A 13,902-nucleotide genomic window follows, 5' to 3' on the forward strand; every position below is an offset into this window, starting at 1 on the left:
TGCACATGTTTCAGTATCAATGCAGTGATTACAGGGGCTTATGGACATGGGTCCTCCTCTCCATGGGTCCCTAACACACCCCCAAGATGGCTTAAGACGCCTCTGTGCAGCACGACTAGGCTTTCCTATGCCAGGCTGCCAGGTGATGATGTTCTGGAGGCACAATTTTCATGTTGTGATTAATATTTTTATGGGGGGGGGGGTCAGTGATCACTGGGGTAGTGTGTGGGGGACTTTATTATGTGTTTGCAGTGCTTATCTGGTCACTTTAGGTGGGCTTTTGTGACTTAGACCATGTTTTACATGGTCTAAGTCACAACGTCCAAGTTCCGTCGATCTTGGGCAGTATAACTTTCGGTTATACATGCTGTACGACTAAGTCTAAGCTGGCCCACATCCCATCCAACTTCCTCCCTTGACACTCCTCCTGAAATGCCCCGTTTAGCTTTGGTTGTTTAGTTGCACAATGAAGGCCTAGGTCGTTTAGAAATACGTCCAAACCCCGTTTTCATTATCGGCACTTGGACTTATTTTGACTTAGGCCGGTTTTTGGATGTTTTTCTCTTTCAATTATGAGCCCCTTACTCTCTAATTGGTCACTTATCATATTACCTTAATTCATTTCAAGACTTTGGGTGTTGTCCAAAGAACAGGTCTTATCTACCATGACAGCTTGTCCCCTAGAGCTGGCCACAAACCCCTTGAGCATGACCTTCACCTTTCTCAGTGGTCCCCACTCTCTTCTCTTTCCTCTTTCTTCATTTTCTTAAGTGCTGCGGTCAGTGGATACGTGCTCAAGTATTTCTCTGGGGCATTGCCCTGCAACTGGCTTTTCCATGGAATTATAGTACAACAACTTTCTTCTGCTTTTTAGTGTGCTGCTTCTAGTTCTTATCTGATGGCAAGTACAGCACCTCTCTGTAGAAATGTCCTTAGCCCTGTAGAAATGTTCTCAGCCCTTGCAAAGCTGACAGGCTGTAGTATCACAGTATCCATCTTGTCTTATGCCTCCCTTTTTTCCTTGTAGGCAGTTCTTCGGCCCTGTATCTCAGGGCTAATTGCTGAAGGGTCTCCTTGAGGGTATCTCAGACTATAGTAATGCATTTCTCTCAGGACTCTTGAAGAAGTTAATAAAAAAAACTTCAACTAATACAAAACACAGTGGCAAGACTTATATTCAACAAATCGAGATTCAGCCACGTCACACCACTACTAATAGGGTTACACTGGCTCCCAGTTGACAAATGGGTCAAATTCAAACTATACTGTTTAACTTCCAAGATCTTACATGGAAAATTTCCCAATAATTCCTCAGATTTGCAGAGTTACTAGGAAGATCTGTCAAACATCGCCACACCAACCATCTGATATTATCTTTTCCATCCCTGAAAGGAGTAAAATATAAGAGGATTCACTATAACTCTTTCAAACAAGAAACCACTAAAACATGAAATGCATTATCCATGGAGATTCACACTTCCATCATGAATGCTCTATTTCAAAAAAACCTGAAAACATGGGTCTTCCAAACTCATGGCTGGGAGTTTAGTTTTCAACCTTAATTTTGCACTGTGTGCTTATTATGAAGAAACTAGTCGTTAAGCCCTATACATTAACGGGTGCTAGAATATATGTCTGTCTGTCTTTTTCTTTCTGTCTCTCTCCCCCTCCATTTCCCTGTGTAGCGCTGTCTCTGCTTTTTTCCTCACTCTGCACTCTCCAGCTGTAACATTACTGCCTCGCTTTTTCTCCCTGCTCCTGATCCTGTGTTTCCTTGTAGGTGTCTCTTCCTTTTTTTTTATTCCTTCTTCAGTCTCAGTTCTTTATCTGAACATTCCCTTCCTCATTCTCTCCAACTGCAGCTCTCTTGCCCTCTAAGCCCCTGCTGTGCATGTAGCTCCTGATCCCCTTTCATTGGCCCTTGCCACTGCATAATTTTTGTTATGCTGGCTGGGTTTCCATGGCAACCCTGCTCGCTAATGCCCTGAACGCTTGCTCACAGTGATCATGGTCTCTTTGCCACCTTGGGGGTCTGTGAGTGTGGGGCCATCTTCTTATTTCCTCGTGGGCAGCTGTTTTGCAGGCTAGTGGGTGTGAGCGGCCGGGATCGTGAGCAATGCCCAATGTTCTGTTGCCGACCGTTACAATTGGGGCCTTTGGAGCCATGACTCCCTTAGTTCTGGCCGAAGTTCTTTTTAAGTTCTAAGCCGCGGCAGTGGCTTCTCTCACGATCCCTGCCTGCGTCGGAAGCCTTCTCCGACGCAGGTGCGGCTCGTGAGAGGAGCCGCAGCCGCGGCTTAGAACTTAAAAAGAACTTCGGTCAGAACATTACCTTGGGTTCCGCGAGTGTGGTACAATTTTTCCTGGTCTCTGATCGGTTCCTGTTTGGTCTGCCACTGCCTGGAGGAGCTGAAGAGCAGGGAGGCCCACGTACAGATTCTCTGCCAGCCACTGTCATAGCTAGGTGCACATGCGCACTCCTGCGGCCACAGACCATGGAAGCACGCAGTTAAGAGTGCGCATGCGCGGCTAGGGTTTTATTATATAGGATATGCTATCCACAAACTCACTGTACCAGAAGTCTATGTTAGGAGCACAACTGGGACTCTCCTACACTATGGGGCTCATTTTCAAAGGAGACACATATCCAAAAATGGCGTAAACTGGCACTTGGACATTTTAATTACCAAAATGTCCAAGTGCTGATTTTCAAAAAATAATTTTTTTAGAAGTATTGCAGGGCAGTCACCCATTTCTAAATATTAAGGAGGCATGTAATAGGTGTGATTTGGGCAGGATATAGGTGGGCTTAGCACTTGGACATCTTGCAGGGATAATTAGACCTTTTCAAGACGTCCAGGATGTCATTTAGACGTTCAGAGATAGACCTGTTTTAAAAGCGAGTAAGGACCAAAAAAAGTACCCAAACTGACCAGATGATCATAAGTTAGATGAAAGTATGGTCTTCCCATCCTCCCTGAGTGGTCACTGATCCCCCCTCCCACCCCTCAAAAATGTAAACAAAACAATACATACCTGTCTCTAGAACGCACCTAGTATGGGAAAGCCTAGCAGAGCAGCACACAGGTGTCTTAAGTAGACTGGTGGGTGGGCTAGTGAACCATAGAGAGGAGGACCCAGGCCCATAAACCAAAGTATGAGCCTACCAAAGCTCATCAAAATCCTACTATACTGCCATATAGGTGTCACCTGCAGCCATAATGGCTATTGGAGTGGTAGACAGATGGGTACAGTAAGTTTTGGGGGAGTTTGGGAGGGTTCACCATACATTAGAAGGGGGTTATGGTGAAATATACTTCTGGTACCCATTATGTGACATTCACAGCAGTGTCCTTTAAGGTGCCCCACTGCTCTCTTGGTATGTCTATATGGCCAGTCCATTATAATGCTGACCCCTCCCACATCTAAATGGACTGGATTTGGATGCTTTGAACTTGGATGGTTTTATGACTGAAAATAGCAAATAAAGTTAAAAATCCTGGTAGTCAAATTGTCTTAAGTAGGTGATTTTTTTTTTTTTTTAAAGTGGATGTCTTACAGAGTTGCCAGTTTTGAAAATAGCCGTTTCTCTGCCTCTGACTTTGGACATTTTGCTGGAAATGTCCAAAGTCAGACTTAGACATCCTATCAAATATACCCCTCCATGGCTGATCAAGTTAATACACTGCCCAGGGAGAGTCGGGAGGCAGGAGAACCCAGGGCAGAGGAGAGCCATGAGGCAGAGGGAGAAGGCAGGAGACAGTGAGGGGCAGCGGCGAGAGTTAGCTCCGCCCACCCCTCCGACGTCACCAGAGCAGGATCGGAGCTCCTCCTTAAAAGGGGAGGTACCTCAAGACAATCACTGCAGGGAGAGCAGGGCAGCAGGAGAGAAGCCAGGAGTGAACAATGCCCAGGGAGTGGGGAGGCAGGAGAACCCAGGGCAGAGGAGAGCCGCGAGGCAGAGGGAGAAGGCAGGAGACAGTGAGGGGCAGTGGCGAGAGTTAGCTCCGCCCACCCCTCCGACGTCACCAGAGCAGGATCGGAGCTCCTCCTTAAAAGGGGAGGGGCCAACGGCGCACAGCCGTTCGGCGCACATCGAAGGCGAGCGTCAAAGGCGCTCACCTTAGCGAGAGCGCCTTCGCGAAGGAGCCTTGTGAAGGAGCCCAGGCAGCCCAGCAGCAAATCTAACTTCTAACTACTAAAAAAAAAAAAAAATAAATTTAAAACCAAGGTACTTTTCTTATCTTCTCATTCTTTTCTCTCTCTGCTTTTTCAGCCAGCTGCAAGCCAGGCACCACTCCCAATCACCGAGGAGCAAGGATAAAGAAATGGAGGCTACAGGAACCCAGGGGAGCTACCCAGTATACTGCATCGAATGTCATATGTATGACTACCTCCCCTCCGGGAGGCAGGCGTACATATGCAGTCGATGTCAGGAACTGGATAGCCTGAAGAAGGAGGTCGGGAGACTGCAGGCTCGAGTACAGGAACTGGAGGGACTTTGCACCATGGAGGAACAGTGCTGGGCAATTGAGGACACCGCCAGAGAGGACCACATCACGGAACAAGTTAGAGAGCTCGAGAAATTCATCGAGGAGGCCTGCAGGATGGTGGAGGCACAGGACCACCAGCACATCAGGGGAGAACTAACAGTCGGACGACAAAATCCACCAGACACCACGGGAGTGGGACCTTGCAGAGAATCTGGACAGGCAGATGAGGAGGAGACCCAACAGAACCCGGAGGAAAGACTAGAGGACACAGACCTGAGACCAAAGAGACAGCTGAGGAAGGGGAAATCTGCTATCTTAGTGGGAGACTCAATCCTGAGAGGATTGGACAGTCACATAGCTGGAGGGAGAGAGGACCGACTAGTGACATGTCTCCCGGGGGCAAGAACGAAGGATGTCATCGACAGAATTGAGAGGATCCTGGAAGAGGCCGAGACGGAGGAGACAGCTGTAGTAATCCATGTTGGAACCAATGACGTCAGCAGGAGGAGCTACAACAGGACTGCACTAACTGATCAGTTCAGGACCCTGGGGAGGAAACTGAAACTGAGGGCAAGGAAGATAGCCTTCTCAGAGATCCTGCCAGTACCGAGAGCGGATGCAAGGAGGCAGAGTGAACTACAAGCAATAAACGGTTGGCTCAGGAGATTCAAGTTTCAAGTTTATTAGGATTTTTATATACCGCCTATCAAGGTTATCTAAGCGGTTTTTACAATCAGGTACTCAAGTATTTTCCCTCTCTGTCCCGGTGGCTCACAATCTATCTAATGTACCTGGGGCTATGGAGGATTAAGTGACTTGCCCAGGGTCACAAGGAGCCCAGGGTGCTGAGGCTGTAGATCCAACCACTGCGCCACAGTGCGAGGAGGAGGGTTTCCTTTTTGTTCGGAACTGGACAACTTTCTTGGGAAAGAATAAGCTCTACAGGAGAGACGAACTGCACCTGAGCACGACTGGGATGAGGATGCTGTCACGCAACGTCCAGAGCGTCATAGATTTGGCTTTAAACTAAGGAAGAGGTGAAAGCCGACAGTCGATCTGACACATCGGACAAAAGTATCCAATGAGGATACTGGGAAAGGACATTGTAAAAGTGGGCTCAGTACTGAGAAAGGACATTGTAAAGGAGGGCTTGCGATTAAGTGGGAAATTTTGGAAAAAGGACCTAAGGATGCAATACAGGGGCCCAGGGCCAAGGACAATGAGCAAGGACATTGTAAAAAAGGGATCGGGACTGAGTGGGAAGTTTTGGGACAAGGACCTAAGGACGCAATGCAGATGCCCAGGGCCAAGGACATTGAACAAGGACACTGTAAAGGAGGGCTCAGGACTGAGTGGGAATTTTTTGAAGAAGGACCTAAGGACAAATTGCAGGGGTCTAGAGCACAAATGAAATTGGCAAACAGGACTAACAGAGAACAACAGAACCCAGAAGGACAACCAAAAATGGGGAAACAGGCTGAGGACGAAACAGACACACCACAGGAGGAGGATGACCGAGACGAGGCTTGGGGACTGGCAACTCACGAGGGGGGTCGCCAGGAGCGCCAAATCACGAGGAAAACCAGCAAGAAAGGAGAACAACCGGGACTTACATTGCCTATACACAAATGCTAGGAGCCTAAGGGCTAAAATGGGAGAGTTGGAAGTCCTAGCCAACAAAAAGGGCCTGGACATAATCGGAGTCACAGAAATGTGGTGGACCGATGACAGTAAATGGGATGTGGCTTTACCAGGGTTCAAACTCTACAGGAGAGATAGGCCATGCAAAAAAGGTGGAGGAATAGCACTATATATAAAGGATTCCATACCTTCAACCAAGATGGAAACAACAGCAAGGGCGGATGACTTGGAATCACTATGGGTTAAGCTATCCATAGGAACTGGAGCAGGCATAAAATTGGGTCTGTACTATTGCCCACCGGGACAAACGGAAGAAATCGACCAGGATCTGGAGGCTGAACTGGGGCAGATATGCAAAAGCGGAAATGTGGTGGTGATGGGAGACTTCAACTACCCGGGAATAGACTGGAGTATAGGACACTCAAACTGCATGAGGGAGACCAAATTCCTGGAGGTCACGAGGGACTGTTTCATGGAACAACTGGCCACGGAGCCAACACGGGGAGATGCCACTCTTGACCTAATCTTCACCGGACATGGGGGACCCGCTAAAGAGGTTGCGGTACTAGCCCCACTAGGAAACAGCGATCACAACACGATCCAGTACAGGCTAGAAATTGGATCATCAAAGGTGAAAAGAACTACAACGACAGCACTGAACTTCAAAAAAGGGAATTATGATGCCATGAGGAAAATGGTGGGAAAGAAACTCATGGACATCGCAAGGAAGATGGAGTCCATAGAAAAAGCCTGGACCTTACTCAAGGGCACGGTGCACGAAGCACAAAACCTGTGCGTCCCCAAGTTCAGGAAAGGGTGCAAAAAAAAATAGAACAAAAAACCCAGTGTGGATAACAAATGCAGTGAAAAAGGCGATAAGTGACAAGAAGGCATCATTCAAAAAATGGAAAAAGGACAAATCAGAGGTCAACCAAAAGGAGCACAAAAAACACCAAAAGGAATGTCACCGAGTGGTTAGGAAAGCAAAAAGAGATTATGAAGAGAGACTGGCGGGGGAAGCAACAAACTTCAAATCATTCTTCAGGTACGTTAAGGGGAAGCAACCAGCTAGGGAGGAAGTGGGACCCTTGGATGATGGAGACAGAAAAGGAGTAGTAAAAGAAGAAAAGGAGATAGCTGACAGGCTAAATGAGTTCTTCACTTCAGTTTTCACAAAGGAGGACACAACCAACATTCCGGAACCCGAGGAGATCGTAAAAGGAGATCAGGATGAAAATCTGGTCCAACTAGAGGTGAGCAAAGTGGATGTCCTCAGGCAGATAGACAGGCTAAAGAGCAACAAATCATCAGGTCCGGACAGCATTCACCCAAGGGTACTCAAGGAACTAAGGAACGAAATAGCTGAGCCACTTAGACAAATATGCAACCTATCCTTAAAAACTGGAGAGATTCCGGAAGACTGGAAAATAGCAAATGTCACGCCCATCTTCAAGAAAGGCTCAAGGGGAGACCCAGGAAACTACAGGCCGGTGAGCTTGACCTCGGTCCCGGGAAAGATGATGGAAGCGCTGATTAAAGACAGCGTCTGGGAACACATGGAAAACACTGGGCAGCTAAAGCCGAGCCAGCATGGCTTCTGCAAGGGCAGGTCATGCCTCACTAACTTATTATACTTCTTTGAGGGGGTAAATAGCCAGGTGGATAAAGGGGAATCAATAGACATCATTTACCTTGACTTCCAAAAAGCCTTTGACAAGGTACCACATGAAAGACTGCTAAGGAAGCTATGGAACCACGGGGTGCAAGGGGAGGTCCACCGATGGATCAAAAACTGGCTAGCGGACAGGAAACAGAGGGTTGGAATAAAGGGCCATTACTCAGACTGGTAATGGGTCACGAGCGGAGTTCCGCAGGGGTCGGTGCTGGGACCACTCCTGTTCAATATATTTATTAACAACCTGGAGGCAGGAACCAAATGTGAGGTTATTAAATTTGCGGATGACACCAAACTATACAGCAGGGTTGAAAACAAGGAAGACTGCATAAATCTCCAAAAAAATCTGACAGCGCTGGAAGAATGGGCCAAAAAGTGGCAAATGAGCTTCAACATAGGGAAATGCAAGGTCATGCATGTAGGGAAAAAGAACCCGATGTTCACTTACAAAATGGGGGGATCACCGCTAGGGGTAAGTAACCTTGAAAGAGACCTGGGAGTGATGGTAGACACATCATTGAAGGCGTCGGCGCAGTGCGCCACAGCCTCAAGGAAGGCAAACAGAATGTTGGGTATCATTAAGAAGGGTATCACGACCAGGACGAAGGAAGTCATCCTGCCACTGTATCGTGCAATGGTGCGCCCGCACCTGGAGTACTGTGTTCAGTACTGGTCGCCGTACCTCAAGAAGGACATGGCGGTACTTGAGAGAGTCCAGAGAAGAGCAACTAAGCTAATAAAGGGTATGGAAGACCTCTCATATACTGACAGACTGAAGAAGCTGGGGCTTTTCTCCCTGGAAAAGCGGAGGCTTAGAGGAGACATGATAGAAACCTTCAAGATCATGAAGGGCATAGAAAGAGTAGACAGGGACAGATTTTTCAAATTATGGGGAACCACAAGTACAAGGGGACACTCAGAGAAATTGAAAGGAGAAAGGTTTAGAACAAACGCCAGGAAGTTCTTTTTCACCCAGAGGGTGGTGGATACATGGAACGCGCTACCGGAGGATGTGATAAGCAGAAGCACGCTACAGGGCTTCAAAGAAGGTCTGGACAGGTACCTGGAGGACAAAGGGATTGAGGGGTACAGATAGGAGTAGAGGTAGGTACAGATAGGAGTAGAGGTAGGAAATAGGGATAGGATTAGAGGCAGTTACAAAATTAGTCAGGGACACTGTTCAGGCAATTATGGCCTGAGGGGCTGCCACGGGAGCAGACCGCTGGGCAGGTTGGACCTCTGGTCTGACTCAGCGGAGGCAACTTCTTATGTTCTTAAGAAGAGTTCGTAAGTATATACAAATTGGTCAGTTTAGATTGGTTGTACAGTCATTTATATGAAGGGCTCCTTTTATCAAGCCACGCTAGCGGGGTTAACGCGCGTGACTTTTAATCATGCGTTACCCCCCGCGCTGGCCTAAAAACTACCACCTGCTCAAGAGGAGGCGGTAAGCGGCTAGCACGGCCAGCGGTTTAGCACGCGGTATTACGGGCATTAAACCACCAACGCACCTTTGTAAAAGGAGCCCTAAATAAATGTGATTACTGTAATGTGGTGTACTGGAGCATATCTAAAGATCTTTAGAAATGGATGCTGTTCATTTAATCTATTCTTTAAGATTTTCTGATCTTGTTACTCCATATTACAGTATATAATTTTGCACTGGCTACCAATAAAAGCCCATGTTTTGTTTAAGCTGGCATGTTTGCCTTTTAGGACATTATGTGGTTTAAGTTTGATATAAACAGAGCAGATCAGCAGGCCAATTGTTATTAGATTACATTTTATCTGCCATTGGAACTTAATATTTATTTATTTATTTCTAAAAATTCTAGACCGCCTATACCTAAGCGGTTAGCCATAAAACATTCATAATAGTTCAAGACAGCATACATGATCAATATGTTCAGTTACATAGACTAACATAGCCCCCTCAAAGTTATCTCCAAAACTAGAGGAAGTGAAAATCAATCTTCCCTAAGTCAGATCACAATGATCACAATTAAAGGTATAATAACCAACTCTACAAAGTTCAGAGGAAGGCCTCAACATATAGTTCCATCTTTAACATTTTCCTGAACTTTAACTGGTCACAACAGGTCCTCAGGATGCCAGGGAGGTAATTCCACAGTTTTACTCCCGCCACGGACATCATTGCTATTCTAGATTTAACATACCGAACAGTATTCTCCTTCATAGAGGTCAGCCTCATAGTACCTTCTGACCTCAAGGCCCTCCTCGACTGGTACCCAAGTTTTAGGAATGTGTGACTTCAGAAAAAATTTCAATCCTCTTTTCATTATACAGCTCCCTCTTTTTGGTCATCACTCGCTATAGAGAGAAGAGGAGACAGCTCAGGGGTAATATGATAGAGGTCTATAAAATATTCAGTGGAGTGAAAAGGGTAGATGTGAATCACTTGTTCACTCTTTCCAAAAATACTCGGACTAGGGGGCATGCAATGAAGGTACTTAGTAGTAGATTTAAAACAAACCGGAGAAAATACAAGTATTTCTTCACACAATATGTAATTAAACTCTGGAGTTTGCTGCCAAAGAATGTGGTGTGATCACTTAGTTTGGCAAGGTTTAAAAAAGGCTTGGATAATTTCCTAAGAGAAGTTAATAGGCCATTATTGAGATGGCTTGGGGAAATCCATTGCTTATTCCTAGGATAAGCAGCATAAAATCTGTTTTACTACTTGGGATCTAGCTAGGTACTTGGGACCAGTGGCGTAGTAAGGAGGGTGCGGTCCTCCCCTGGCGTGGTCTTCCTCGGACTGGCATCTCCTGCTTTCTGCCCCCCTGATGCGCATGCCCCTTCCCTTCCGTACCTTCTTATTTTCGGTGTGAGCAACCACAGGCCTAGGAAGTGACATCAGACAGCACTGAAGCTGACGCGAGCAGCAACTTTGTAGCTCTATGCGCCGAAGATAAAAAGGTACAGGGAAGGGGCACCCGCGCACATGGTGGGGAGGGCGGGGAAGAGGGTGGAAGAGGGGCACCATCGCTCCGGGTGCTACTCATCCCTCTATACTGGTGGTTCTCAACCCTGTCCTGGAGGACCACCAGGCCAATCGGGTTTTCAGGCTAGCTCTAATGAATATGCATGAGAGATATTTGCATATAATGGAACTGACAGGCATGAAAATCTGCTCCATGCATATTCAATAGGGCTATCCTGAAAACTCGATTGGCCTGGTGGTCCTCCAGGAAAGGATTGGGAACCACTACTCTATACCACTGCTTGGAATCTGGATTGGCCAATGTTGGAAACAGGATACTGGGCTTGATGGCCCTTCGGTCTGCCCAGTACTGCAATCCTTATCTTATGTCTATCTTTGACTGCTATAAGAAGGCAGTTCAAATTTATTTATTTAAGATATTTGTTTTGTCTTAAAAAGTTGCTCTATATTGTATTTATACTTAAGAATATATGACTGTAACTAATCAGCTCCCTACATGATTTTCAGTGACACTGAAGTAGGTAGTGCCATTGTGTATCATGTGTGACTACCAAAGCACTATGGTCCATATTCCTTAAATGGTACCCCCTGGTAGGTGCCTAGATCAGGGGTGCCTACTGAATTAGATGCCTAACTTAATTTTTTAATTGGATCAATTGGTGCTGTTAATTGAACCATAAAACAAATAAGAGAAGAACTGTTTACATAAACAAACTCTAAAGTCCAACTGCTGAGAGTAAACGCATATAATACAGGCCTCATATGCTATTTATATGTTTGAACAAGTACAATGGACCTCATATACTCGGTACACTAATTAGGTATTTTCATATCCTTAATGGGGTAGTGTATTCATCATTGATCCTTCATGTACCGTCTGAAATTTTTCCATATTTATTTACTGTATGCATGTGCGAAGGCAGCTTAACTGTTTCGCAGCGCTGTTTCCTCAGGGGCAGCACTGCTTTCTCTGTGCTCGATTCTGTAACATGACACTAACAACAGCCATCTGCTGATTTTCTTTTCAAAGTGAAAGCGTTGCCTAAAAAAGAAGCCATATTATAAAAACATTTTTAAACCAAAATATTGCAAAGATTGAAAGTACTGTATAGCATAAACATTATTTTTTTTCCCTTTGGTTCATATACGTCCAGGGTGGGGTGGGGGATGGGATTATTTTTTTTTCTTTGGTTTCTTTTAATTATGAATAAATATAGGATACAAGGGAGAGGGATTATTCGATATAGTTTAAAATTTGATGATATGTTAAGTGTGATTTAAATATAAATGATTGTATTATATGTTACACTTAGTGGGAGCTTTAAAAATGAATAAAGAATAATTAATATAATAAGCTATAAGGAGGGGGGGAAATGATTGTTTTTATGTATTAATTGTGTATTTAAAGTGCCTTCTTTGTAGTGTTTATATCTAAATTAATTGTATGGCACTGTCAAAGTTTGAAAACCAATAAAGATTAATTTAAAAAAAAAACTCAACATTTTTAAATGGGAAAAACTTTGCGAAACTGTCTACCTGCTTCTTAATTGAAACAGGATGGCACTTCTTTTTAAATAGAACGCTTTCATTAATAACCAATGAAAAAGCTGGGCTGAAGAATGTAAGTTTTACATCTGCAATTTGGCTGTATTATATGTGTTTACTCTCAGCAGTTGGATGTTAATAGAACAGTGCCATTAAAAGCCAATTTAAAAAAGATTCATTTTCAGGTAGGCTACCTGAAAAGGCCCCCTACCTGAAAGTGGGCGTGGTTATAGGTGGAGTTTGGGTGTGGATTGCCATATGGAATATGCCAGCAAAATCCTAGCCTAATATATCAGTACCTAAGTTAGAGATATCTAGACGCGTCAAATTAGAGTTAGGTGCCGCTAGGCGTGATAAACGGTGCCCTATCCAATTAGTGTCAGAACAGTTCAGATGCAGAGCAGAAGTTTCCTGGGCACCACTAATATTCAGTATTGGTTGTCCAGATAGCTATCTGGGCTAGCAGGTCCACATACCTACAAAGTTGTCCTAATTTGCCTGGATAGCTATCCAGATACTGCACTGAATATCAGCAGTGCCTGGATAATTTCCAAGAGCCGCCAATGACCTAGTCTAAAATAATACTGCCCGTGGCAAGATGCTTATGGCCTGCATTCTTAAGATGAGGCTTTCCTTCATAAATGTGATTCGATAATGTGCTATTTTCATGTGACTCTTGCTATTTCTCCTGAATAGGGAGAAAATCTCATGTATATAGTTCTCACTGATACAGAATTCCTGTTTTGGAAATCCATATGGGGTCAAATAAATAATTTACTGTACTTGAAAACCCAGTAGCGTTATCATATGATACGATATTATTTGGAACAGCAATGAGGGCTAAGAGTCAAATTTCCTCTAATAATAATAAACTTTTACTCATAGTGATAGGAGTTGCAATTCAATATATCACGAATAATTGGAAAAACTATGATCGATTAAGTTATAGTTTTTGGTGGAATTCATTGTGCCACATTTTTAAAATGGAAAGAGTAATAGCTATTCAGCAAGGAAGCTTTAAAAAATTTAATGATGTTTGGGAGCCATTAACAAAATATTGTGTTGATTGAATAATTAATAATTATATTTTCCCCTTTTTTATATATTAAAGTCCAGGGTGGGGGGGAAGGGAGAGGTTATTCTAATGTTATATGATGGTTATAAAGAAGGGAGGGTAATTGATGTTGTTTAATCTCTGATGGATTAGTAAGTGATGTTAATTGTATATGATTGTATATTTTTTGCACTTAATGAAAGTTTTAAAATGAATAAAGATTATGGAAAAAAAAAAAAAAAGAATTCCTGTTTTTCTTTCCCACAGAGCACTGTATGGATTTTACAAGAAACTGGACGAATGTAATGAACGGCACATCACCTGTCACTGAGTTCTGGGAGTAAGTTTGCTGACTTCAAATTCTTGTCTAGTATAATTTCTCTGATCTGAATCAGAAAAGGGCATATGCAACTGTCTAATACAGATGCACATTAAACACATATTGAATGGATGCAGAGAATTAATTTTTAGATATCTGTGAGTCTAATCTAATCTAATCTAAACCTTAAGTTTATATACCGCACCATCT

General features: G+C 44.3%; 1 protein-coding gene across 1 annotated transcript in view; it reads left to right on the forward strand.

The window, feature by feature from the left end:
• The window catches only part of LOC117363669 (sodium- and chloride-dependent betaine transporter-like), a 108,424-nt gene that overhangs the window by 33,864 nt on the left and 60,658 nt on the right, over positions 1 to 13,902 (forward strand). Inside the window, exon 5 of the mRNA XM_033951775.1 lies at positions 13,641 to 13,713. Coding sequence (XP_033807666.1) covers positions 13,641 to 13,713 — 73 coding nt within the window. The remainder of the gene's footprint in view (positions 1 to 13,640; positions 13,714 to 13,902) is intronic.

Source organism: Geotrypetes seraphini, chromosome 7 (assembly GCF_902459505.1).
Source record: "Geotrypetes seraphini chromosome 7, aGeoSer1.1, whole genome shotgun sequence".
Classification (NCBI taxonomy): domain Eukaryota; kingdom Metazoa; phylum Chordata; class Amphibia; order Gymnophiona; family Dermophiidae; genus Geotrypetes; species Geotrypetes seraphini.